General features: G+C 42.6%; 1 protein-coding gene across 3 annotated transcripts in view; it reads left to right on the plus strand.

Annotated features, from left to right (window-relative positions):
• The first annotated feature begins 1,393 nt into the window (after positions 1-1,393).
• The window catches only part of SLC66A2 (solute carrier family 66 member 2), a 157,189-nt gene continuing 131,382 nt past the window's right edge, over positions 1,394-27,200 (plus strand). For 2 of the 3 annotated variants that reach the window (XM_068237032.1, XM_068237035.1), the window contains exons 1-2: positions 1,394-1,577; positions 19,916-20,253. In XM_068237032.1, coding sequence (XP_068093133.1) covers positions 20,051-20,253 — 203 coding nt within the window. In that variant the 5' untranslated portion in view covers positions 1,394-1,577; positions 19,916-20,050. Of the gene's footprint in view, positions 1,578-1,686; positions 1,856-19,915; positions 20,254-27,200 lie in introns of those variants that run through there. The other variant, XM_068237033.1, reaches the window with a different exon arrangement.

Consider the following 27,200-nt stretch of genomic DNA (forward strand, 5'->3'; position numbering starts at 1 on the left):
GCTTCAGACTCTCTTTAAAGCATCTATAGAATTAATTATTACCAACACAGGGCCAATAGAGAGCTAATATTGTGATTGAGGGAGGGCCCCTCTGGCCCTGATGGGGTCGCGACCTCTGCAACCCCTATTGCTACGCACGTGGTGGTAGCACGCATCCCTGACAGCTGCAATGCATGTCAGGAGTTATAGTCCTATCTCACATTGAGAAGGACTACATCTCCCAACATGCATTTGTGGCAGCCAGGGACACACTGCTGCAGCTTCAAACTGTGCCCAACTCAACCCCCCTCCCTCCTACCTCGTTGTGAGTGTATTTCAAAAGAAACGTGCTCAGATCCCTTTAAAGAGACACTGAAGCGAAAAAAAATATATGATATAGTGAATTGGTTGTGTACTATGAATAATTACTAGAAGATTAGCAGCAAAGAAAATATTCTCATATTTTTATTTTCAGGTATATAGTGTTTTTTCTAACATTGCATCATTCTATAATATGTGCAGATTACACAACACTCAGCATTCAAAATGATTCTTTCAGAGCAGTCTGTGAACTAATGACCTCTCCTCTGGCAGAGAAAAAGTAAATAGTTCAGGAACAGTTGAGATAATAAAAGTCAGAAAACAGCCCTCACCACGACTTTGAAAGTCGTAGAGATTAATGGCTTTTTTGCATAGAGATAACAACTGGAGTTTCTTAACTCTTCCTGTACTGGAAACAATTAGGGCTCGTCTCCACTAGTGCAGCGTGCGTCTCGCAGACGCACACCGCACTGAGCCGGTGGGCGGGATCGCAGGCGAATCCCATGAGCTGTGCCATGCACGGCTATGGGATTCGCAGCCTCCGTGGCGAAATCTTCGGGGGGTTCCGGGCGAATCGCTCCCGCAAGCGATTCCACCGCGGCGCCGTCATCCCCTATGGCAGGGTTTCCCCGTGCGAATGATGTGCGGGGAAACTCTGCAGAATCGCCGCGAAACCGCCCTAGTGGAAACGGGCCCTAAGACTGATGTATCTGATCTTAATGTTTTATTTCTTAGCTGTACTACACATACAAATCATAATATCATAATTTTTTTTCCGCTTCAGTGTCTCTTTAAGAAAATGCCAAAGTTCTATAAACACAGCAATTAAAGAGGAGATCACTGAAAAAATCCACTTCACATCCGTCAGTATTAACTTTCCTGCCTTTAGGCAACTCCTGACTTATCTCTAATAAATAGGAGTTCCCTCAAAAGCAGCCCCCTGACTTATAACGTTTGCAGAATTGTAGAACGACACATTTGCATTACAAGCCACGTGCAACGAGCCTAAACTCCTCCTCACGCCCTAAACGTTCTACGTCTCCCCAGTTCATCCGTCGCTCGTTTTGACGTCATACATACACTATGATCCCGCCCCTCCCGCAGAGTCTCCAATCAGGAGAGCGGTGGAAGCGGGTGAGGATGCTTGGAGGAAATAGTCGCAGTGCTGGTCATTGGCAGACTCATCCTCAGCTGGTTGGAGCAGTCAGCCCAGCATTCTGACAGCTCGCACAAAGTGACGCTTTGGGGGGTACTGGATCTCTTCACGGTATGACGAGGTGGGTGTATGAGTTGTGCTGGCATTGCTCTGTCACAGGGAGGAGGAGCTCTGCCAGGCAGACTGTGTGACATGCGCAGGGCTGCTGCTTAATGCAGTCATTGTGATGGCAAAGCTATGCGTTGTCTGCAATGTAATCAAGTCATGAATGGTTGTTGGTTGTTATGCAGTGTACGTGTCAGTGTGTTGCTAAGTGCTTCTGCTATCTAAACTGACCGAACTGTGATTGGATTCTGCATTTAGTGAAAACACCAGTGGAGAAAGCTTTATTTTGGATCAGTAAGTTGTTTCTTCTGTGATTTTATACTTCCTGTATTCAAGCATATTGAACTGGTTAGCTGAAAACTTGAAGTTTTAATTAAATTATGAATTTCTAACACGTATATTGCTGTTACCTCTGACTTTTTTTTGTTGAAAATGTACGAGCTGCTAAAGTTATTAAATGGAACTTCAATCACTGCTAATGGGTAGCATTGGTAGAGGTGGGTGCAGATCATACAGCTGTAGCTTAATTCACAAGCTCTAAAACCTAGATTTCCAATAGACTTTGTATCAGTTAAGTTCATCAACTACATATTCGGTGCAAGTCTACTTTAGGGGACCTAGCAAGAAACCTCATAGGGAACAGTTCTCCAATCACAGCACCCTCCACAGCACAAAGCATCTGAAACTTAGCAGCTCAAGAGGGTGCTATCCACCCAATCATGTTATCAGAATTTCCCTAGGAGGTTTCCTGCTGGGTCCCCTGAAGTAGACTAGCCTCACACATTCCCACAGAAGAATTGCCTACCAAAAAGCCACAAACCAGCAATGCATTGTGTGTGCAAGTAATGACTGAAAAATCATTTTTATCATGGCAATATATGAAAAGATCTAAATTAACCTTTTAATAAACATTATAATGTCTAATGCTATAATTGTCAATATAGACAGTACTGCGCCTTCAAGTAATGCTGTCAGAAGCAATTTGTTACATTTAATATAATATATAAGATAGTCTTCATTATATATTAGGTACCTGAGTGCAACAATTGAATGAATGAAAATGTTAGTAGGAAGGTATGAGACAGGTGATACCATAAAGAAGACAGTCGGCCTGCTAGCAATATACTAACAATATAAACATAGCAGTGCGTAAAAAAAACAAACAAACAAATAGACCTAAGACAGATGTAGTCACAGTGGCATTGTGAGGAAGCTCCAGCCTTAACCACCCTGGCGTTCTATTAAGATCGCCAGGGCGGCTGCGGGAGGTTTTTTTTTTTTTAATTAAAAAAAACTATTTCATGCAGCCAACTGAAAGTTGGCTGCATGAAAGCCCACTAGAGGGCGCTCCGGATGCGTTCATCTGATCGCCTCCGGCGGCCAGAAGTAACACGGAAGGCCGCAATGAGCGGCCTTCCGTGTTTCGCTTACCTTGTCGCCATGGCGACGAGCGGAGTGACGTCATGGACGTCAGCCGACGTCCTGACGTCAGCCGCCTCCGATCCAGCCCTTAGCGCTGGCCGGAACTTTTTGTTCCGGCTGCGCAGGGCTCGGGCGGCTGGGGGGACCCTCTTTCACCGCTGCTCGTGGCGGATCGCCGCAGAGCGGCGGCGATCAGGTAGCACACGCGGCTGGCAAAGTGCCGGCTGCGTGTGCTGCTTTTTATTTGAGCCAAATCGGCCCAGCAGGGCCTGAGCGGCAGCCTCCGGCTGTAATGGACGAGCTGAGCTCGTCCATACCGCCAGGATGGTTAAAGAGACTCTGTAACAATTTTCAGCCTTATTTCTTCTATCCTATAAGTTCCTATACCTATTCTAATGTGGTCTGGATTACTGCAGCCTTTTTTAGTTGCACTGTCTCTGTAATATATCTAATTTTCTTTGTCAAGCTTTGTAGACCCAAGGAGGAATGGGCTGCCTCTGTAATGAATACAAGTCATACACGCCCCCTGTAGGCTCTGTGTGCTTTGTTTACTCCTCACTCTCTGCTCTCAGTTTCAGATAAGACTGATGAAGTTTGTGAGGCCAAGTGGGAGGGAGCCGGAGCAGTCCTTTTCACCATAGACTATAACAGGAATTACTTCTATAGCGGCTCTTTGTGAGTAACGTCGGCCCCGTCAGTAGACGGAGCTGAAGTTGCTTTTACACAATAATTTGGCCTCCAGCAATAGCTGGAAGCTGAATTATTTCATTCCCCACCATCCATGGCGGCCTGGAGGGTGGGGAATAGTAATTAACACGGCCGGGACTTGTGCAGCAGCAGGATCAGCCATATACCAGCTGTATCCTGCGTCCAAGTCTTCCTGCGCTGATTTCTTATGTATTCGAGGGAGATGCCTGTCACATGCAGAGAATCCCAGACTGGAGTGCAGATTATTCACTATGTAATAAAAACTTGAAGAATACTGTAACATGAGATATATATATATCTATATCTATCTATAATCTTTCTGGAGATTAAAAGTCAGGATCTCGGCGGAAACAGCAAAAAGGTGTCCAGGAGATCGCAGTCACTCGATTGGTATGTGTGTTTTTTTTTTTTTTTTTTGTACAAATCGAACAGTACAGATTCTCTTTAAGTTGCATGGCCATTTGTGGCCCCCTCAGCCAAGAATGGAGCATTGCGTGACCTTCCAGTCAGCTGCAGCGCCCCCTCAAAGCTGACCGTTGCAGGCTACTGCACATGTGCGCCTCCATGTGCATGTGAATCCAGTGAGTACACAATAGATGTCAACACCATTGCTGCCCAAGACTTCCATGACTTTCATTGGAGGATTTATTGCCTGCACAATTCCCCCCGATTAGACTTTGATTAAGTGGCATAACTCTACGGTGTCATCTAATTCAAGGGATCATACACTACTCTAGTTATCCTGGTTCTACCATATTTATGTTTGTACATGCGCCCAATGGGCTAGATTAATTGTGTGGTATGCATGAGGAGAGCTCTTGTCCCAGTTGGTTAATTTTATGGCGTCAGGTTTTTGTCTTTTTTTTATTTTTTTTTTATTGCATGTCTAAGTAAATAAACTTCATTAGATACCGTATAAGAGAACCTGCTCCTCTCTTCATTGCTGATTTAGGATGAGTGATTACTCGCATCTACATATTACTCAAGTCAGCATCCTTGCAGATGTGTAGGATCCCTCCACCTTGTAGTAAACTATAGTGTGCAACTTTACCCCCTGCAGAGCCCTCTCTCCCACGCCTGGAGCACACAGCGCTCCAGGCGTTGTCCTTTTTACTTCTTACTGCTGCCGGCTGTCCTGTTGCATCCTCCATACGGCTCCTGATGCATGAACGTGACCAGGTGTGTATCAGGTGACATGCATTGGAGCCTTATGGAGGATGTAGCAGAACAGCTGGCAGCTGTAAGAAGGGAAGAGGATGGAGCCTTGGAATTCTGGTATGTGTTTTCTGCTGCTTGCTGCTCTGCATTACTGGAAGAGCGTATGAGTGAAATAGCCGCCGGGAGGCTTGGGCGCAGGATTCAGACGATATACGGCTTACCCTGCTCCTGCACAAGTCCCGGCAGCGTTAATTACTATTACCCCTCCAGGTCCATGTGGATATCCACGTGGATAGTGGGGAATTATGTAATTTGGCTTTCAGCTATTGCCGGCGGCCAAATTAGTGTTTTTAAAAGTAACTTCAGCTCCGTCTTTGGCGGCGCAGAAGTTACTCACTGTGCGCCGCTATAGCCATAATTCCTATTAGGGTCTATGGTGGCGCCGGCTGCGCCCAAATCTCCTGCATTTTAATCGACGTACTCGTCGCTGGGAGAGAGGAACACCCTCATGGTCCCAGTAAGTGCTGGTTACTTGAGAGTGGTGGTTATCCGTGTTCCGGTTAATCGGGACTCTACTGTACATAAATACTTGTGTACACATACGTGGTATAATATGTTCATCTGTCCCAGAGTAAAATGCACTATAAATTAATGTATCAACAAAAGAAGAAATGCATAGTTGGCACTACAGCACAAAACAGCTGACACTAGAGTGGTGCGGACAGGATTCTTGCACTCCTTGTCAAATGGTGCACCCTGCGTGCTCTGATGTAGTTAAGAATCACTGGTGCATAGAAATGAGGAGAAGGAGGCGTTATCGGCACTGCAGGTGCTTTATTCTATATTAGTATTAGGTAAAATCATGCACAGACAAACGACATGTTGCAAAAAGTCACATTCCATGTACAAGTAGTGCGGTGGGTGCTGGGCTTGTGCCCAGCACCCACCGCACCACCGCACTACTTGTATATGGTATGTGACTTTTTGCGACATGTCGTTTGTCTGTGCATGATTTTACCTAATACTAATATGGAATAAAGCACCTGCAGTGCCGATAACACCTCCTTCTCCTCATTTCTATGCACTATAAATTAATTTTCTTCTATGTCACTGTGACCGCTCTAACAGGTTTTGGACTAGTCCATCTATTAATGGGGATTCTCTAGGGCTACTTACACACCAAGACGTTGCGTTAGGTGCTACGTTAAGGTCGCATAACGTGCACCTAATGCAACGTATGGTGGTGTGGGAGAGGACGGTAGAGTGAGCCGCGTTAGGCGGCTCTATCCGCATAAAGGCTCCCAGAGTGGCGCTGAATGGTCGGCGGGACCACGTGATGCGGAGCGAGACACTCCGCATCACGTGGTCCCGCCGGCCAATCAGCGGCCGCCAGTGCAGTGAATATTAAGTAGCCATGTGCGCAGCTACTGTAGCTGCATCTCCCCCCCCCCCCCCCCTCCTCTCCGCCCCCCACTGAGCATGTGCAAACAGTCTAACGCGGCTATAGCCGCTCTAACGCCGTAGCATGCTGCACTTTCGGCAGAACGTGCAGCGTTACATGTAACGCAACGTGGGCTGTGTGAACAGCCCACTTGTGTTACATTGCTGTGCGTTGGGGGAGCGTTACAGGCGCACTAACGTGCGCCTGTAACGTCTTAGTGTGTAAGTAGCCTAAATGTACTTTATTTTTATTTATTTTTAAAGCACCTTTACGAAGATGCTGGTCAGCATGCCTACTTACTGCACACTATTCTGGCAGTTGGATTCTGCTGCTACTTCCACTGTTGTCCAGGGAGAGCTTTAGAAATAAAGGAGATTCTTAGAATACTTCATGACTACATGGACTTGTCTCAAACCTACCAGAGCTGTCAGATTAATACTACTGTAAACTACAGCTACATAGGAACAATAGATTTATAGTTACTCATGTTCTGGAACAAATGTACATTTTACAGGTATGTGTATACATGGTTTTTGAACTTTACAATTTTTCACTATAGTGGTCCTTTTAAAACTGCTTTTTCTCTACTTCGTTTAAATTAGAAGCCTGCTCTCTGCATCATTGCAAGATGTGCTGTTCTTATAACAAAGGAAGTACTAAAGCCAAATAAAGTAAGAAGCCCAGCATGTAACAGGGCCCCTTTAAGGAACAACTGAAGTGAGAGGGATATGGGGGCTGACATATTTATTTACTTTTAGGCAATGCCAGTTGCCTGGCAGCCCTGCTGATCCTCTGCTTGATATTCTAACCATATACCCTGAACAACCATGCAGCAGATTAGGTGAGATTACAACAAGATTAGCTGCATGCTTCTTTCTGGTGTTATCCAGACACTTCTGCAGCCAAAGAGATCAGCAGGGCTGCCAGGTAACTGGTATTGTTTAAAAGGAAATAAATAAGACAGCTTCCATATTCTTCTCACTTCAGTTGACCTTAAATTACAGCCTTTTGCCTTAAAGGAAATCTTAAGTGAAACAAAAAACAGTTTAACTTACCTAGGGCTTCTTGCAGCTCCCTGGAGTCACTCTGTGCCCACCTCTCTGAGGTCCTCCAGTCAACAGCAGCACCCCCCACAAAGCTGAGGAGTCACCCGCTACTGCGCATGAGCGGCCTGATCAGCACCCTGATTGTGCTCCCGTAGCCGAGAGCGGTTGGCGCATGCGCAGTAATGATTTCTGCGTGGGGAAGAGTGCGTGCCAAAATGACCTGCCTCACTTCCTCCAGCCCCTAGAAGCCTATGTGTCCCTTGCCGCAACTCTATCAGCCAGTCTCCTGGGATCACCTCAGTAGCCGCTGCCGACCGACCTGGTTCTTCGAATACTATTGTTTACCTGCACATAAAGCACCCTTCTGTTCTATGTAGACATCCATCTGTTTGGTCAGGTGAGCCAGTAATGCAATTATACAGTTTTAATGGAACAGTGTGATTAATACTACCTGCAAGTCCACAACCCTTCATCTGCCTACACATCTCCCTGAGAATTGCCCTCAAACTATGTAATGTTTTTTTCTGGACAGTGTGTTTTATATAGAGATCACTGTAGCACAATGGTTTTCTCTAGTAACCATTCTGTCCTGCTACAGTGTTTCTATCTCTCATTTGTGATTAGCTATAGCGTTGAGTATAAAATGTGTGCCTGTGTGCATTTTGATTTCGCTATTGCTATGCTTTGTACAGTAGCTCTGGCTCTGATTGGCTCTGTTTCTTACAATTTGATAAAGTATTGCCTCTAACAATATAGTGATTAAGCAAAACATTCATCCTATTCCTTGCAGCTGGCTTAAGCTTTATATTGATATGTTATTGTGAGCTTGTGCTGTTGTACAGACTGTGTACGGTTACTAGGAGTGGTTGCCTCCAGATTATAAGAGATCACGTTTACTAGGTCAGTAACCTCACTAGGATAAACTCCCAATATGGCTGTAGCAATAACAGATGGTGCTTTCTCAACCTCCAAAATATCTCTAATCCCTTTTTTTTTTCTTTCTTTTTTTCTGTATGTACTTTATTTATAAAATAAGATTATGCTTCATTTTGTTTCAATCACATTTTGAGTTTGCAACCCATTTGACAGCAAGTTATGCATTTATACCGCTGAATTCCTCAGTGTGTCTGCTGGAAAGGCTGTATGAACTCTCACCACCCTTTCATAATCCAGCTATGTTGATAATTAAGCTCTTTGGAATTTCCAGCCACGAAAGGGTGCTATGGTATAGGGTCTTTGCATTATAGGTAATGGAGACAATATAAATTGTGGACAAGGAGCAGTTTATAGTTATGGAGGGAGCTTTTTGGAAGAGCATACAAGCACAAACGGCGCTGGGCAACTTGGGCACAGGGTGAAGATGAAAAAGTCTCACCCTGCTCCTGCAGAAATCCCGGCGCCATTAATAAGGCCTCTTTCACATTAACAACGCGTGCAGGAGCCATTCTCCTGCGCGCGTTGAATAGGCTGCAGCGTGTCGTTGGGAATCTGCGGTGCGGCACTGAGTAGCTGCGGTAGTAAATATTTAACCCGACAGGGAAACACAGATTCCCGACGATAAAATGCTCCCAGGTGCGTCGTACTGCAGCGCATTGAAACGCAACATCAGGTGTGAAAGGTAAAAAGAAAGTCTATGGATTTTCTTTCTACCTTGGTCAACGCAAAGTTTCGACTTTGCGTTGAAACGCTAAAAAAGGGCTGTAGTGTGAAAGAGCCACCTAGGTGCAAAATAAGAGTCTGAACAAGTGCCACATAACTACACCTAGGTGCAAAATAGGCGTCTGAACAAGTGCCATATAACTAAACCCATGACATACTGTGCTTCCTTCCAGGGCTGTGGAGTCGATACAAGAATCCACTGACTCCTCAGGTTAGGATTCCACCTGTACAAAAATCATCCGACTCCCGACTTCTCAGTTTATGAAACCATGACTCCAACTCTGGGTGCCAAAAATTGCCCCGACTCCTTGACTCCGACTCCACAGCCCTGTAGGCAACACCTCTGTGTTCAATGTGCACAACGTTCTTAGTGAATTCCCTGCAGCTCTGTGGGCAGTGCATATGTAGAGTATAGTACTACTGTGTGTAACAAAGTAAACCTGAGACAGTTGAAATTAAAGTTTTATGCATCCATGGGGCTACCTCCAGCCCCCTTCTGGCTAAGCAGTCCCTAGCTGTCCTCCGCCACCTGGATCTTCTGCTATGAGTCCAGGTACTTGAGCCAGTCGGGCATAGTGCACATGCACACACTCCGCCACCGGGAGTGTACTACACCTGCGCAGCATTATTGCGCAGGTGCATAATGTTCCTGGCTGTGGGAGCGGCACACAGCCAGACTGCTGACTGGCTGAATTACCGGGACTCATAGCAGAAGATTGTGGTGGTGGAGGACAGCGAGGGACTGGTTGGCCTGAAGCGGGCTGGAGGAAGCCCCAGGTATGTATAAAACTTGTCTTTTCATCCGTCTCCGGTACCCTTTAATTCGTAGTCACTAAACCAAATTTTAACATATCAAATTAATGGATTTCATGAGCAAAGGGAGTGCATACATTTGCATAAACCAGCATCAGCGCAGAAATATTTCCATTTCATTGACCATCTCTATTAGTGACACAGCTACAAATCAGGCTTTATACTTACAGCATAGATGTTATTTAGTATATATATTAAAGATTCCTGTGTACACATCATATATACAGTCACAATCAGATATGTATATCTGACTTTAAAGGGAACCAGAGAGGAACGAGAAAAAAAAAAAAAAAAAAAAAAAAAAGATTTTATACATACCTGGGGCTTCTTCCAGCCCCATAAGCCTGGATCGCTCCCACGCAGCCATCCTCCGCTTCCTGGATCAGCGGTACCGGGTCCCGTCACTTCCGGCGGACGCGGCCAATTGTCCGCATCAAAGGGGCTCCCTCCATACCCGTACGCATGCGGCTGCGCAGTAAGCAGCCTCACGCGTACGTATATGGAGGGAGCCCCGTGTGATGCAGACAATTGGCCGCGTCTGCCGGCCGACTGGCGGCCATGACTGGAACCGGTACCGGCGGATCCAGGCAGCAAAGGACGGCGGCGTGGGAGCGATCTGTGCGTATGGGGCTGGAGGAAGCCCCAGGTATGTATAGAATATTTTTTCTGGGGCCTCTGGTTCCCTTTAAAAATACAGGGACTGCTTTATTGAAGCAGCACAAGTAACTATTTTTTGATTGGTTTGTTTCATTTTTGTGGACTAAGCACAGCTATAACTGTATGTATAAATTATTTATGATGACTATTATCTGAGAAATAGAACATTTTATCAAATTTTCTAATTTAATTAGTTTACATTCACTAGGAGTCGGTGCATTTTATCCCGACTCTGACTCCAGATACCCAAAAATTACTTTGACTCCACAGCCCTGCTTCTTTCTACAATTATTTTTTATCATGTCCATGCAAGTTTTGAATGTGTAAGTGAATACTGTAGTATAAGGGAGTTTACAGTACAGATTTGAAGATACTCCCTCTAATTACTATCTTTTTAATTAAGTAAATGCTGTTTCACAACTAGATAAGTTTATTTTCAGGTTAAGCCACCTGCAAACTTTATTGTACGTGATAATTAATATGCTTTACATTAAAAAAATAAAAATAAAGTGTGTGTGTATATATATATATATATATATATATATATATATATATATATATATATATATATATATATATATATATATATATATATATATATATATATATATATATATATATACACATACACATACACATACACATACACATACACATACACATACACATACACATACACATACACATACACATACACATACACATACACATACACATACACATACACATACACATACACATACACATACACATACACATACACATACACATACACATACACATACACATACACATACACATACACATACACATACACATACACATACACATACACATACACATATATATATTATATATATATATATACATATATTATATACACACACACACACACACACACACACACTTTCTAAATGAACAGTCTATGAGGATAGTTCTAAACTGAGCGTGTCTTTGAAGGAGCACTGTTACTTGCCTGCGGGGTGATGCTCATCTGGTCCCCCTGTCCGTTTGGGATGTGCCATCATCTCTTCAGACTAGCTGCACTGCCCGCAGTTAGTAATCTCCTGGCAATGTTGTGAGTGCTCAGGTCGCTTTAAGGCGGCCATACACACATATTTTGGCACCCAATATGACAAAATGATTGATCTTAATCTGATCAGAAAAGGATATGTTCCTTCCATACACCAAATGAAATCTATTGAAAATCAATGGAATCGCATTGTTTCTTTTTTTTTTTTCTGTCCTCTGCAATGCAAGGGTTTATGGCCTGTAATCGGTTATCAGAGACAGTTATGCTACAAATCAACTCAAGTCCAACTCCAGAGAACATGCCATTTACCGAAATGACCACTTAAAAAAAAAATGAAAAAAGTACCATAGTGCAAATAAAGAGATGCACCCATATTAAGTGTACCAACTAGAAATAACTAGAAATAACAGTTACATACTGGTGCATGTACATCAAAGCTGCCACAGATATTAACCAGGGCTGTGGAGTCTGTACAAAAATCACCTGACTCCGACTCCTCAGTTTATGAAATTGACTCCAACTCCAGGTACCCAAAATGGCTCTGACTCCTTGACTTTGACTCCTAAGGGCTTGTTAGCTCGATTTCATCGGAGGCAGCTACAAGATGACTTAGCAGAATAATCTGCAACCCAGGTTAAAGTTCTCCCCCAATCCAAGTGAATACCCTCTCCTCCAGCTGGGAGATACAGAACCACAAACACTTAAATTGGTGGAACAGCATCTGAAACCTTTATTTACAGGTCAATCTTATATACACCCTGATGTTAGGGAAAAACCAGATTAGACCGGAGTGCACATAGAAAATATTTGAAACAATAGCATAGACATGGTACAGACAGCAGAGACAATGGGATTTGTTATTCTGTAAACAACTGGCAGAGGTAGACTTTGTTACATGTGTTAATTTCTCAATAGACCAGGTTTTTTAACAACAATGCATGAATAGGTCTGAGTCTTCAGATCTCTGTCACAGTGGCTTGTATGGTAATATACCAACTGGGTATTGAAATACAGGTTTTGTATTCAGGTGCCTGGAACTTCTAGAGTGTTAATTATTAATGTATCTGTAAAGCACTGTCTGGAGGAATGTGCTGCTGACTAGTTGAAGCAATGATGTCATTTTTAAGAAATTGTGATGTGCTGTATATATTTTAATATCGGGGTGATTTAAGCAGCACATTATTACAACCTTTCAACCCAACCTTTGATCCCAACCTTTTCTAAAGGAAAGGGCGGGATCACTTAGATACTATGCACAGCTCTATGTATGTTAGAGATCAATGAGTTAGTGTTGTCATTTGTACACAAATACAATATACAGTTTAAAGGGTTACACAACTACAAGATGAATTAACAGTAGTTAGCTTTGCTAGTATATCATCCTAATCTAGCCCTGCATAACTTAATGGAAAACTGAATGTGGTAAACTGTAACAGGTTGCCTAAAGCCACACCTCACCCATAAGGTTAGAACTCCTTAATGCATTTTGGAAAAAAAAATGATCCTCGAGTGGGTCCAGGAAATGTCAGTTCATTATTGCAGAGTAGAATATTGTTCATTTGAAGGGTGAAGGAGGATGGTGAATTCATCACCACAAGCCCTCATGATGAATGCAGATGTTTTTCTGCCAAGCTCTCACTGTCTCGGGGCAAACAGACAGTGGCGGTTGAGAGCTGGCCGTGTAATCACCGTGGATACACCCAGTGCCTTTTTGTTAGCAGTTTCATTGTATGGCATTGGGCACCCACAAAAGAAATGGAAACAGATTTATAACAAGGATGTAGCAATTGCAGCCAGGTTGTAGAAGGCAGGGAAGGGCAGACTCAACTTCTCATCCCAGTTGAGAAACCTCACAGTTGCAACAGCAGAGGCGGAGTTCTTCCCAAAGGATGACACAAAAGAAAGGCTTGAAGCAGCCATCACCAACACAGGAGGAGGGCAGGTGCAGGAAGGGCTCATCCTTACAGCAGAGGGTCATCCTTCTAGGGCTGCATCAGTGCAGGAGAATCAGATCAGATGATCTCCAAAGTATTCCATAATCAGGTGATATCACAGGTAGGTCTCCAAGCGAACAGGTAATAAAGAACACTTGTGCAAGCAAAGTAGTAAAGATGAGTCAGACAAGAGTTCAATGTTTGTCAAACTGCATGAGCCAAGTAAATGATAGCTGTCTCGATCAAAGCAGTTATGTAGAGGTCCTCAATGGTAATAAGAAGTTAAACAGCTTAGTGGGTGTGTGCAACCTATTTACCACATGCGTAGCTATGTAACAATATTTTGGACAAAGGTTACTCTCTCTATTCTCGTCTCTATTCAAATTTCTTTTACTAACATCATACTTTCTGTAAATCCTAGTAATATAGAGTTCTGACACTTAAACACATTTCTCTGACCTTGCTTTATACAGCACAGTGTCAATACAAACAGACATATGGAGACAATTACAATCAAATCAACCAATAAGTATTTTACATGACATATTTGTCTCCACCCTCTCCAGGCATGTTAGAACACTGATGTGGGCCGGGTTATGAGGCTGTGTGATTCAGCCACTTGCAGGTTTAGTTGGCCCCCCATCTCACCCTGTGCACAGTGGGTGGTACAGGGAGTCAACGTCTGTTGTTCAAAACCCTCCCCAAATGCACCAACACCAGGGTTCGTTTCCCACACCCCTCAGATTGTAACCAGATACAGACCAGAAACCAACAAAGAAATTGCTGTAAAAGCATGTTAGAATTTTACCCAATTACAAGTGAAAAAAAAATATAAGTATGTCACTTTGCTTAAGGGACTCATCACCACTAATTTCATACAAGTATTCAAACATTCACACAATTGTTTGCATTATTCTTGGCAATATGAATGGAAAACCTAGAATGAGCATCAGTTCTAGTAATTTGAGCAAGATGATTTTGGACACAATCTCTCTACATTACATTCATATCGGCATGAGTGCAAGCTCAAGCTAAAAGTATTACATTTCATTCAAAGCAATTCCTACTTGAATATTTACAAACCCAATTAACCCATTGACAGCAAAACTGTTGTGTGCTTTGAATTCTCAGGTATATGCAAAAATACCTGACCAAAAAAAAAACCCACATGAAAAACAAAAAACTTCAGATGGAACATGCCTTTTCGTATGTTAATTTTTTATAACCAACTTTAAATTACAAATTTTAAGACATGTTACATCTGGTTCACCCGAAATAAATTGTTTCCTTTGCAAAACACTAAATTCAAAACATCACAATGGCCAGCAACTTTGTGCATGGGTCATTCATTATATGAGGTGAAAACCAATTACACATTCAATCTCACCTGCCTTGCCTCAAGACAATTTACAAACCCTCTCCTATAGTAGACAAAGAAAGACAACACATGCACATTTACATAACCACAGTCCGCATACCTTTTAGACTCCAACAATAATTTAGCTTTTGACTTTTCTGACTTTAGAAAAAAACGATCAATTTTAGACTCCAACAATAATTTAGCTTTTGACTTTTCTGACTGTAGAAAAAAACGATCAATTAAATTAAGAGGTTTATTCCTAACTCTAAAAAAAAATATTTGGATACTCTCTGTGCACAGACACATACACAAACAGACAAACAACAAATAGCTGGGATCTCCTCTCGTTTCTGCTTCCTGCCACTCTCCTCATTGCCCCCAGTCTTTTCAGGGAAGAGGAAAGAGAAAAAACAAAAGCATTAACACAAGTATCTCCCAATACATGGAGGGAGGGGGTGGAAACCTGCAACAACTCTGAGCAGATGTCCAGAGATGCATATGTAAAGTACAACCTAGCTGAAAAAAGTGCAACCAGTCATACACAAGCAATTTAAATCACAGTTCCACAGAAACTACAGTGAGAGGAGATAGACAAACACATTTATAGTAATTAGAAGAAAAGGCTCAGAAACATCTAGTAGCTAGGCCAGAACATTTTGGAGGGACTGATAAAAAAAAGTTATCCTGCGGCCGCAATGCCCATTCAAAATGTCCTGGTCCAGAGAGACACCTGCAACTGCTGAGTGTCTCCGAGAAAAAAAAAATGAAACTCCTAAATAGAGTTAGTCAGAAATAAGATTCAAAGCAAATTGTGGAACATGATTCTTTCTAAAACTTACAAATCTATATATCCGCATTAAACAGCATCACAGAATATGATACATCATAAATCAAAAATAACCCTTGGGAGTCCCCTTACCTTTGAGACTTTTCCATTATGCTAAGCTAACAAATCTATACAGTAACATGCAATCTTATATAACTAAAATTCACTTAAGCGACTATACAACAATATACAAGGTTTAGAGAGAATATTCACTTAGACACACAGTACTGCTTTCTTAATTGGGGCATCAGACCCGCTATTTACTTTAGGAATATCAGATTCCTGGGAGAGGCGCTACAGAAGCACTTTCCCTCCGGGTTCTATTAATCCGCTCTGACAGTATAGGGTGGTAATCAAAAAATAGAATTACTCACCCGATACTGTATATGGCGGATCCCACTTCTGACACCAAACTGTTAGCTCGATTTCATCGGAGGCAGCTACAAGATGACTTAGCAGAATAATCTGCAACCCAGGTTAAAGTTCTCCCCCAATCCAAGTGAATACCCTCTCCTCCAGCTGGGAGATACAGAACCACAAACACTTAAATTGGTGGAACAGCATCTGAAATCTTTATTTACAGGTCAATCTTATATACACCCTGATGTTAGGGAAAAACCAGATTAGACCGGAGTGCACATAGAAAATATTTGAAACAATAGCATAGACATGGTACAGACAGCAGAGACAATGGGATTTGTTATTCTGTAAACAACTGGCAGAGGTAGACTTTGTTACATGTGTTAATTTCTCAATAGACCAGGTTTTTTAACAACAATGCATGAATAGGTCTGAGTCTTCAGATCTCTGTCACAGTGGCTTGTATGGTAATATACCAACTGGGTATTGAAATACAGGTTTTGTATTCAGGTGCCTGGAACTTCTAGAGTGTTAATTATTAATGTATCTGTAAAGCACTGTCTGGAGGAATGTGCTGCTGACTAGTTGAAGCAATGATGTCATTTTTAAGAAATTGTGATGTGCTGTATATATTTTAATATCGGGGTGATTTAAGCAGCACATTATTACAACCTTTCAGGGCTTGTTTCCACTATTGTGATGCGGAATCGCCTGGATTCCACCGCTGATGAAATCGAATGCGGATGCGATTTCCCATGCGGTTTTTGCCGCGAATTCGCTTGCGAATTCGCATAGGTGAAGGTATATGCGATTTTAACCATGTCACTGCCTGTGTGAATTTACATTGGTACCTATGCAAATTCGCATACCATAGCCGCATGCGAATTTCCTATTAAATACATTAGTGGCGATTCGCATACATTCCACTCGCAGGCGAATTCGTTGGCTCTTTTGTGCATTTTTTTTACCGCTGAAAAAAACGCACCTCAACAACGCTACAGTGGAAACAGGCCCATCCACTTGCATTACATGTGCGAATCCGCATGCATTGGACGCATGCGGATTCGCGATAGTGGGAACGAGCCCTGAGTCTAATATTTACCAGGGCTGTGGATTTGGTACAAAAATCATCCGACTCCGACTCCTCAGTTTATGAAACCACTGACAACTCTGACTCCAGGTACCCAAAATTGTTTCGACTACGACTCCTACTCTAACTCCAACTCCACAGCACTGATATTAATAGAAATTCACATTTTGTATACATTACTTCACCTTTTTTTTTCAGTAGTCCTTTTTCTTGGATTTCTGTTCTTGGTGATTCAGGATATTTTTGGCCTTTGCTTTTATCTGTAGGACTCTGTGTGTGTTCCAATTTTTCCAAAGTTTTCATGGATTTGCAGGTATACTCACAAGGGCCCACAGGGCAATCATCATACAAACTGCCACATCAATGCTAACTGCTATTCGCATCACAGCTAAGCTAACCTATTGCTTTATGCTGTTCGCATGAACTGCTAAGTGGACCTTGCGAGGCAGTGCTGGCTTGGACTATATTCTGCATGGCTACTTGCTTGCTTACACATGTTGTAACATCACTATGTGCCAAGAAATATATGATAAATGAACTATTTATGATAAAAGATGAGCCTGACTACATAAGGCAAACTGGGCAACTGTGCTGACTTTTCACATGCATTTGTGGAGCCTATCCTATACACTTACCCTGAGGCAGCAATGAACTTTTGATGACATGAACAAACCTGTTTGGCAGTAAATTGCATTGGTGCCAGAGAAAGTGCTGCACTGGTTTATCTTTACGCTGACAAGCACACTTGAGAGCGGCGACTTAAGCAAAGTTCTTTGCAGATTGATTTTTTTTGTGGCTTACATCACATCCAGTGTGATTCCATCACATTGCTTATCCCATTGGAACCTATTGGGATATTGTTTTTTCAAAGGGCTGCGCAGCCATAGGACCAGCATGTGCACATGTTTGTAAAAGTCATTTACCTTTTAAAGGGGAATTTGAGTAGGGAATCCGGGGTTCAGGGTTGGGGGGTATGTGGGGGTTGAGTGACCATTGTGGGAATTGTAAATTTTAAATTGTGACAATTAATATGAATGTTTAATAAAGTTTTTGCATTTTTATAATTGAATTGTGCTAAATCAGGCCACACCCCTTTTATTCTATCTCAAAGTTTTTTGTTTCCTATACTCACAAGGGGCTGGGCACTATCCATCACCATCCCAATCACGCTCTCGCAGGAAGTACTGCGAGAGCGTGATTGGACAGTGTCACTGTAGGAGACAGAGACCAGCAGGGCAGCAGCGGCATGCGGAGCGGAGATAGCATCATCTGAAGCTCTGTAGCTATTCTCCGCTGGCTGCACTTCTGGAGGAGGGGGTGCGCGGAAGGGGGGCACCTAGGGGGGGGGGGGAGGCTTTCCTCCCCGCCGCTCTGTGCCCAATTTCCCCTCTTCCAAGCTGTGCCCCCCTCCCTCTTAGCTCTGGGGCCCCCAGGAGGCGGGGCAGTCGGGGCCCACCGATCAGCTCAGTCCGAGCCTGCTGTTAACCTATTCTGTCTTAATATCCACTTAACAATGGCTGTTCAAAAATGTTAAAGGGGAACTTCAGCCTAAACAAACATACTGTTATTAAGTTACATTAGTTATGTTAATTAGAATAGATAGGTAATCTTTTACCCACCCTGTTTTAAAAGAACAGGCAAATGTTTGTGATTCATGGGGGCTGCCATCTTTGTCATGGGGGCAGCCATCTTTTTGGTTGAAAGGAGGTGACAAGGAGCAGGAGACACAGTTCCAACTGTCCTGTGTCCTGATTACCCCTCCCAGCTGCACACGCTAGGCTTCAAATGTCAAATTCAAAATGTAAAAAAAATAAAAAAATTGCACCAAAACAGCAGAACGAGAACAACATCATCAGAAATCCCATCATGCTTTGCACAGCATAAGGGGAAAACTGCCCGGGCAGTTTTCTTCTGTGCAGCTACAAATGAGGCTTGTATAAGAGAAACAAAGTTCTGATGCTGTGAAACTGTTAAAGAAACACCAAGCCTTTTCAGTCGATTTTCAGTCCGGAGGTTAACTTTAAGCGCAAACTACCCCACACTGTGTGATAACTTCAGTGCTGGAGAGTTCTCTTGCTTGCGCTTCACTGTGCGTTTCATGTGATTCTGATACTTCCTCCTTCCAAAGCCAAAAGGAAGAAGCATCAAACGCGCTGTGAAGCTCAAGTGAGTGAACTTCCCCATCTTCTTATACTGAAATGGTGCTCCAGTGTGGTGTTTGGCAATGTTTGGATATTCCGTATTTGATATGATTAATTCGGCACTACTCCCAGGTATGAATCCCGCCAGGTCCCATTTATATAACATTTCTTAGACCACTAATTAACTTCATGGACAAGATCCTAGTGAGCAGCTTAACCTCAATAATGTAAAATATGACGAGAAGCTTGAAAAGAGGCGCCAGAATAGAGTAAAAATGTTTAAAAAGTGCGGTAGTGGTGGGATTACCTCCCTTGACTTTAACCTGAGTGGGGTCAGGTCATAACATCCCCACCCGCCTATACAGTGGTTGGCTTTGTGGTAACCCACAGTTGTGAGTATAAACTCTTATACACCTTTCTACTACCAATTGCTTCTTGAACGTACTACACTAATTTGGGCTCTCTGTGTTCCTTTTTCTCTTTCTGCAAGTTCAGTATTTTAAAAGAGAGATCAGCCTATAGTTTTACCAAATTAAGGAATTGGCATATAGCTTGGGTATCATGCTTATCGTAGCCACATCGGATCTCATTGAATGATATACTGGTAAACCTGGACATGTAAATGTTTTTTGGCTCCTATTCCAATAAATATAATATTTGTTATATAATGATTATCTAAAAGTCCGTTCATATTTCTTTCTTGCAGGTACTATGATGGGCTATAATATACCATCTTGTGTGTGGAGCCAGTGCCCTGTGATACAGTCCTGACAGAGAGACTCTGCCAGAGACTGAGAAGCTGGAGAAAGCCAAAGGGGTGACCAGGTGACCCTCAGCAACCATGGATGATGAAGGAGCGGACTGGCTGGTAGCTTCTTTACATCAGATGATTTCCTGGGGTGCATCAGCTGCTATGATCTTTGGGGGAATAGTGCCATACATACCTCAGTACAGAGACATTAGAAGAACACAGAATGCAGAGGGCTTCTCCGTTTATGTCTGTCTTATGCTTCTTGTGGCCAATATACTGCGAATACTGTTTTGGTAAGTACCCTTTCTTCAACATGTGTTACCAGGAGTAGGGTTGCAACGGTATGAAATTCCACGGTATGATAACCGTCAAAAAAAATACCACGGTATGACGGTATTGCGGTATACGGTATTATACAATTATAATAGAATTATTTGGACCCTGAGCACCCCTTACACCCCACCCCCACCCCAGTGTGGGGTGCGCTACTCCTTCAGTATACATATGATTAAGCCCCTGGGAGAATTGGGGCCCCAGATAAAACTGAAAAAAGGCTTACCCTGCTCCTGCAGAAGTCCAGGTGGTGTTAGAGATAGGTGTAGGCAGTAGTAGGTGGCCGCAGCATAGGTAGCCAGTAGTAGGTGGTTGCAGCATAGGTAGCCAGGGATAGGAGTGGCCAGTAGTAGGTGCCTGCAGCATAGGTAGCCAGGGATAGGTGTAGCCAGGATAGGTGCCTGCAGCATATGTAGTAGGTGCAGCCAGGATAGGTGCCTGCAGCATATGTAGTAGGTGCTCCTCTACATGGGTGGCCTAGTCTGTCACGGAGCAGCGGCATCTGTAGGTGGTGTGGAGGCCTCTTGCTGGGGGTGTCTTCCGTGCCTGGTGGTGGTGGATATGAGGAAGGCAGGCAATGTGAGGCGGCTTAGGAGAGGGCTCCCCTGCGTGGGTGGCCGTGCGGTCCGGAAGCAGAGGCGGCTGGAGTGACGATCAGTGGCGGCTGCTCGGTGAGACCCAGCAGTGGGGGCCGCAGAGCTGTGGTGGTCCTGGGGCTTAGCGGGCGGGGACCGGCACGGTCGGCCATGGGGAGCTCCGATCAGTAGGAAACTGATCAGCAGGAAGTGACGGCGGCAGCGGCGTGTATGGAGCTGGGGCGGCCACGTGGTTAAGATTTCCGGAGTCCGACTGCAGCGAGCCCTGGGTCCCTGGACACTCCGCAAAGCGTCCCTGGAGGCAGGGGGAATCTTTCCCACAGATGCGGTGAGGCTGTCGGGGGAGAAGGGTTGGAGCCCTGTGTGCCGGGCAAACGTCTTACAGCGCCATCTTGGGTAAACCGGTATTTTTAAAAAGTGCATGATATGGTTATCATGCACTTTGAAACCGTGGTATACCGTCATACCGGTATACCGCGGCAACCCTAACCAGGAGTGTCATAGGCACTTCAGAGAGAGTGTTCTTTATTCAAATGTCCTTGTTCCCAAACATTGCATTTTGTGAATCATTACATCGTTGGTTGTGGCAGGCTTCTGATGGTGATGATGCTACTCTGACTGCTCCAGACCATTGTTGTTCGTTGCTACTTTATAGCTGATCTTTTTGTTGCTACTTTATAGCTGATCTTTTTGTTTCTAGAGACGAACCAGAGACCATATATATCCGTGGGGGCATTAAAGAAAACACCTACCCTGCTCTGTTTCATTCTTCACTGTTCAGCTTGCTTTTTATCAGCCCTGATAAAATCTCCAACTGAGCAATCAGTCTGGATTTTCTCAGGAATCATTATTGCTGAATCTGTGTTCTCTGGTGTCTTTTCAAGTCCAAGCCTGCCCCCTTGTGGCTCTGCTCAGGAATCATTATAGCTGAGTCATTATAGCAAAGCCAGACTGAATGCTCAGTCGGGGATTTTATCTGGGCTGATAAGAAGCAAGCTGAACAGTGAAGAATGAAACAGAGAGCAGGGTAGGTGTTTTCTTTGTCTGCTTCGTCTCTGGTTCACTTTAATAGCTGATCTTTTTGTTACTACTTTATACTCTAAGGCGTCTTTTCTCTTTATTTAGTCTAGAGAAAAGACGCATTAGAGGGGATCTAATTATAAATACATCAGAGGGCAATATAAAAGCTTGGCGGATGAGCTTTTTGTCCCTAGGCTTTCTCAAAGGACTAGAGGACATGATCTGCGTATGGAGGAAAAACATTTTAGCGATTTATTTAGGAAAGGGTTCTTTACAGTAAGAGTGATTTAAGATGTAGGATGTATTGCCACAGGAAGTAGTTATGGCAAATTCTACACCTGCATTTAAAGTTGGCTTAGATGCTTTCCTTGCGTTGAAAGACATCCATGGCTACAATTACTAGGTAATGCCTAATGATGTTGATCCAGGGAGTTTATCTGATTGCCATCTCTGGAGTCGGTAAGGAATTTTTTTCCCTTATTGGACTATGCCTTGTAAGGGTTTTTCACCTTCCTCTGGATCAACAGGGATATGTGAGGGAGCAGGCTGGTGTTGTACTTTGTTCTCTGGTTGAACTCGATGGACGTATGTCTTTTTTCAACCCAAATAACTATGTAACTATATAGCTGATCTTTTTGTTGCTACTTTATAGCTGACCTTTTTGTTGCTACTTTATAGCTGACCTTTTTGTTGCTACTTTTTAGCTGATCTTTTTGTTGCTACTTAGCTGCTATAGCTGATCTTGTCCTATTTCTGACATGAGGTGGTGAACAGGAAATTCTAGTGTCTGTAATTTGTATGCCTTTTAAATATCAATGTTATCCTGTTAATTAGATAGGTAGAACATTTCCAACTCTGTATCATAAAATTCCTAAAACATGCACAGAAATCAAGACATTTGAATCTTAAAGCTAAATTCCACTTCCTTTGATTGCTGTAGCTATGAATCAGTGCTCCAACATTCTTTGTCATTTGTTATTAGAAATCCGCCTTCATTTATATTGTATCCAGTTATGAGTTTCCAAAGAAGGCCTTGTCAAAGTTGCATTTTTTTTATTTTTTTTTGCCATAATTTCATTTGCACACTTTTGCGCATGTGAATTGCCTAGAGCAGGGTTTCTCAAACCTGTCCTCGTGACTCCTCAACGGTGTAGATTTTGCAGGCAACCTCACCAATGCATAGGTGGGGTAATTAGCAGGCATGGGCTTTGGAGTCCAGACAGACTCTAATTCAAATGAAGTCTAATGACTTCCCGTGTGACCACAGGCAACACCTAACAGTTAATTTCCCCAGAAGTCTTTGGGACGTCTTCATTCCATTATGCATCATAGCTTCCTCCTTCCAGCTTGAAAGTGGAAGCGTGGTAGTGAGTCATGCAATGCAGCTTTCATTACGCCTATGACGCGTAATGGAATGAAGACGTCCCGAAGACTTCTGGGTAAGTTGTTAACCTAACTGTGGTGTTAGGTGTTGCCTGTGGTTCTTACCTGAAGTCATTAGACTTCATTTGAATTCCGAATTCAAGTCCGTCTGGACTCGAAAGCCCATGCCTGGTAATTAGTGTCTCAGCTGGGTGGATTCCTTGTAGTTGAGACACTAATTACCCCACCTGCTCATAAGTGAGGTTGCCTGCAAAAAATGCACCGTAGTGGAGTCACAAGGTCAGGTTTGAGAAACGATGACCTAGATTCTAAATGTTCTAGGTCCTAGAACATTCTCCTCTTTCTTCATGCTGAATCGTTAATTTTGCTTTTGTTGCTGGGGCTACTATTCGTTCTGCAGATTCCTTGATCTCTGCCCTGCTTTATTGAACTGAACAATTAACCGTATATATGCTGGCCTGCGGAACTGGTTGCTGAAGGGAGCAATTTGCATCTCAAAGTTTGACTTATTGCAGACTCTCATCCTCAGTTCTTACTCGTCTTTGCAGGAAAGTTGTGCATCTTTGTACAATATTGTAATGGACTTTGATTTCCATGCTGACCAGCATCCTTTGGTTGTACTAAAATCCTAGGATCAAATTTTAACTGAAGTGAGATGAATATGGAGGCTTCCATATTTATTTCATTTTAAACAATGCCAGTTGCTTGCCAGCCCTGCTGGGTCTATTTGGCAGCAGTAGTGTCTGACTAAAACCAGAAACAAGCATGTTGGTAATCTTGTCAGATTTGACATTAATGTCAGAATCACCTGTTCTGCATATTCTTGTTCAGGGTCTATGGCTAAAAGGATTAGAGGCAGAGGATCTGCAGGATAGCTAGGCAATGGTAATACTTATAAGGCAATAAATATGGTAGCCTAAATATCCAGCTGGCTTCACCTGTTCTTTAACACCTACCATTTAAAACCCTCTTTAAAAGTCTGTGATTGCTAATGAACTTTATTGTAAAGTGACTAAGCTGGGGATTGCAAAAATAAATCTCTTGAAGTGAATGCAGAAAAAGTAACAAATCATTGCTAAATTTAATGCTAAATTTTAGAGCACTTTGCAAATTGATTAACACAGAGATGTGAATATGACATTTTTCAAAGTGACCTTGCTTTATTTAGTTCTTTGTATGGGAAAGCACTTCAGAAACCAGTAGCAATCTGAAGCATGTGTCATTTGCTTAGTAAGCTTTTGATTTGGATTGTGAAACTGCAGAACAGGGTCAGATTGACCCCAGTGCTTAGCACTGCTAGGTGACTAGTATTTCAGCTGTATTGTTATTTAGTATAGTTCCCTTGCCAAACCTCTTTGGACTAGGAAAAAGCACAATATATTTTTCTTCTGTGAAAAGTTTTAGGTACATACAAAAAAAAATAAAAAATGTGAGAATGCTTTTAAAAAATGAAGCAGTAAAATATTATACTTAAAGTGGACCCAAATTAAAAATACAAGATTTCAGAAATAAAATCTATTTTCTAAATTATAATAATAAATGGCAGCATTTTTTCAGCTGCATGATGATAAATATAAAATATTTTACATTTATTGGAGGAACCCCTCCCTTCCTTTCAAATTGCCGGGATTTTTCCGGCAAACTGGTGGAGTAGATGGTGTCCAGCAATGGAGGAATTGCTAATGGCTGCCCCCAGTATAACCCTAGCTATGAAAAGAGAAGGGTGAAAAGCATGCACTGAAATGATCAGAGGCTTGAAGGAGTGTTTATTTATCTTTGTATGTGTCAGAGTGGTGCAACTAAATATTTTTAATTAAAAAAAGTTTGGTTTGGGTCCGCTTTAATGTGATACAATGCATGTTCTTTATCATTTGAAGGTTGTTAGAGGATTGAATGAAAACTATGCATTATTCATTTTGAGTACATCCTCGCAGCTTTTTTTTTTTTCTTTCCCCATTTCATTTAAACTTTGGCAGATCTGACAAGATTAGCTGCATGCTTGTTTCTGGTGTTATTCAGATACTACTGCAGCCAAATAGATCAGCAGGGCTGCCAGGCAACTGGTATTGTTTAAAAGGCAATAAATAGGGCAGCCTCCATATTCTTCTCACTTCAGTTATCCTTTAAATCTTTGATTTTAATATTTTTACTTGAAGTATAATTCTGCTTTAAGCCACTTTTATAAATAGTATTTGCCTTATTTCACAAGCCTATATCCTCATCTAAGAGCCAGCCCTATCATGTTTAATCAGTGGGAAATAAAGGGAAGAATTCATTATAATGGACCCCTGTCCATTATAATGATCTCTGTAATGCATGGCAAGTCATCACTACTCCATGCTACAAAGAAACAGACTCTCTAGCCTGTTGGCTAGTGACACATGTACACGGGACTCAAACAGATCCCAGCGGCCGACTGACTGGTGTGTGTACTGTTACTAGTAGGGCCTCTCTTGACTTTTTTGATTTGTGGTTCCGATTTCAGGTGGAAGACAGAAGGCATAAAATACTTGGGGGGTCCATATAGCAACCTCGTATAGGAAGCTTTATGATCTTAATTTTGTATTTTTATTTTTTTTTGAGCAAGCATATAGAGATCTCGATAAATGGTACCAATATCAAATATCGTGGATTGGCAGAATTTATTCTGTTAAGATGAACTTGCTTCCTAGATTTTTATACTTGTGTGAAACACTCCCAATAACCATCCCAAGCAAGGTTTTTACATAAACTTCAGAAAGCTGTGCTTCGTTTTATTTGGGCTAGAGGGAGACCCAGAGTTTCAAGCAAGGTCCTAGGGTGCGTACACACATGCGACTATAGTCGTTTGTAACGATCGTTCCCCGATCTTTACCAACGACGATCGTTTCAAAAAACGAACCACGACTATTAAGGCAAACGACGAACGAGCCAAATCGCTACAAAAGAAAGTTCTGTCTCGGCGGATTTTAACCAACGATGATCGTTTGCAAAAGTAGTACATCGTTGGAAACGGTCGTTCGTACTAGGCTTGACGTGCGCATTTCACAATTTCTTGGTGAAACTTCTCATTTTTATGCGCAGGTGCAATAGTTGCTTTACGTGATGTAACGTTCGTTCTAACGATCAGATCGTTACACACCTTTTAAAACTAACTTTACTTAGGTCGTTCTTTCATCAATTAAAAGTTTGTTCGTCGTTCTCAACGAACGATCGTTGTCGCGTGTGTACGTAGCATTAGAATCAGATCTAGAGGGGGACTATCGGTTCCACAGTTTGAATTATACTATCTAGCCTCCCATTTACACCAGATTGCGGAATGGCTGGCGCTTCCTCTAAGGACTAAGTGGGCAGAATTAGAAGAGGCCTCGATTTCACCATATGCTATAGGTGCCCTACCAGGGATACTAACAAAATTACCAGCTCAGGTGGCATCGGCTCTTAGCACAATCACTTTTACTTGGCAAATATGGCAGAGAGCATGCAAGAAATACTGTTTATCATCTTTTCCATCTCAATTGATATATCTGAGGGGAAACCCATCTCTACCCCAAAATTCGTTGACTAAGCTTAGAATGTGGTCCACGGAAATAGCTCCATTCAGGTTCAGAGATCTCTATGATAATTTATGCTCAGGGATGCTATCATTTTCCCAGATCCAGGAAAAATTTAGGATACCTCATACTAAATTCTATGAATTTTTACAAATAAAGTCATATGCCAATAGGGAATGGGGATCTAGAAGGCTGTCTCCTCTTACACTATGTGAAAGAACACTAATAAAGACAGATCGGGAACCAGGTCTTATTTCAAAACTGTATTCCATTTTATCTATACCAGAGGTAACTGCTTTCACTAAACATAACTAAATGTTATTTTGGGAATCTAAATTGTGTACATCTCAAGATATATATGTTTGGGAAGACATT

This window comes from Hyperolius riggenbachi, chromosome 5 (assembly GCF_040937935.1).
Source record: "Hyperolius riggenbachi isolate aHypRig1 chromosome 5, aHypRig1.pri, whole genome shotgun sequence".
Lineage (NCBI taxonomy): Eukaryota > Metazoa > Chordata > Amphibia > Anura > Hyperoliidae > Hyperolius > Hyperolius riggenbachi.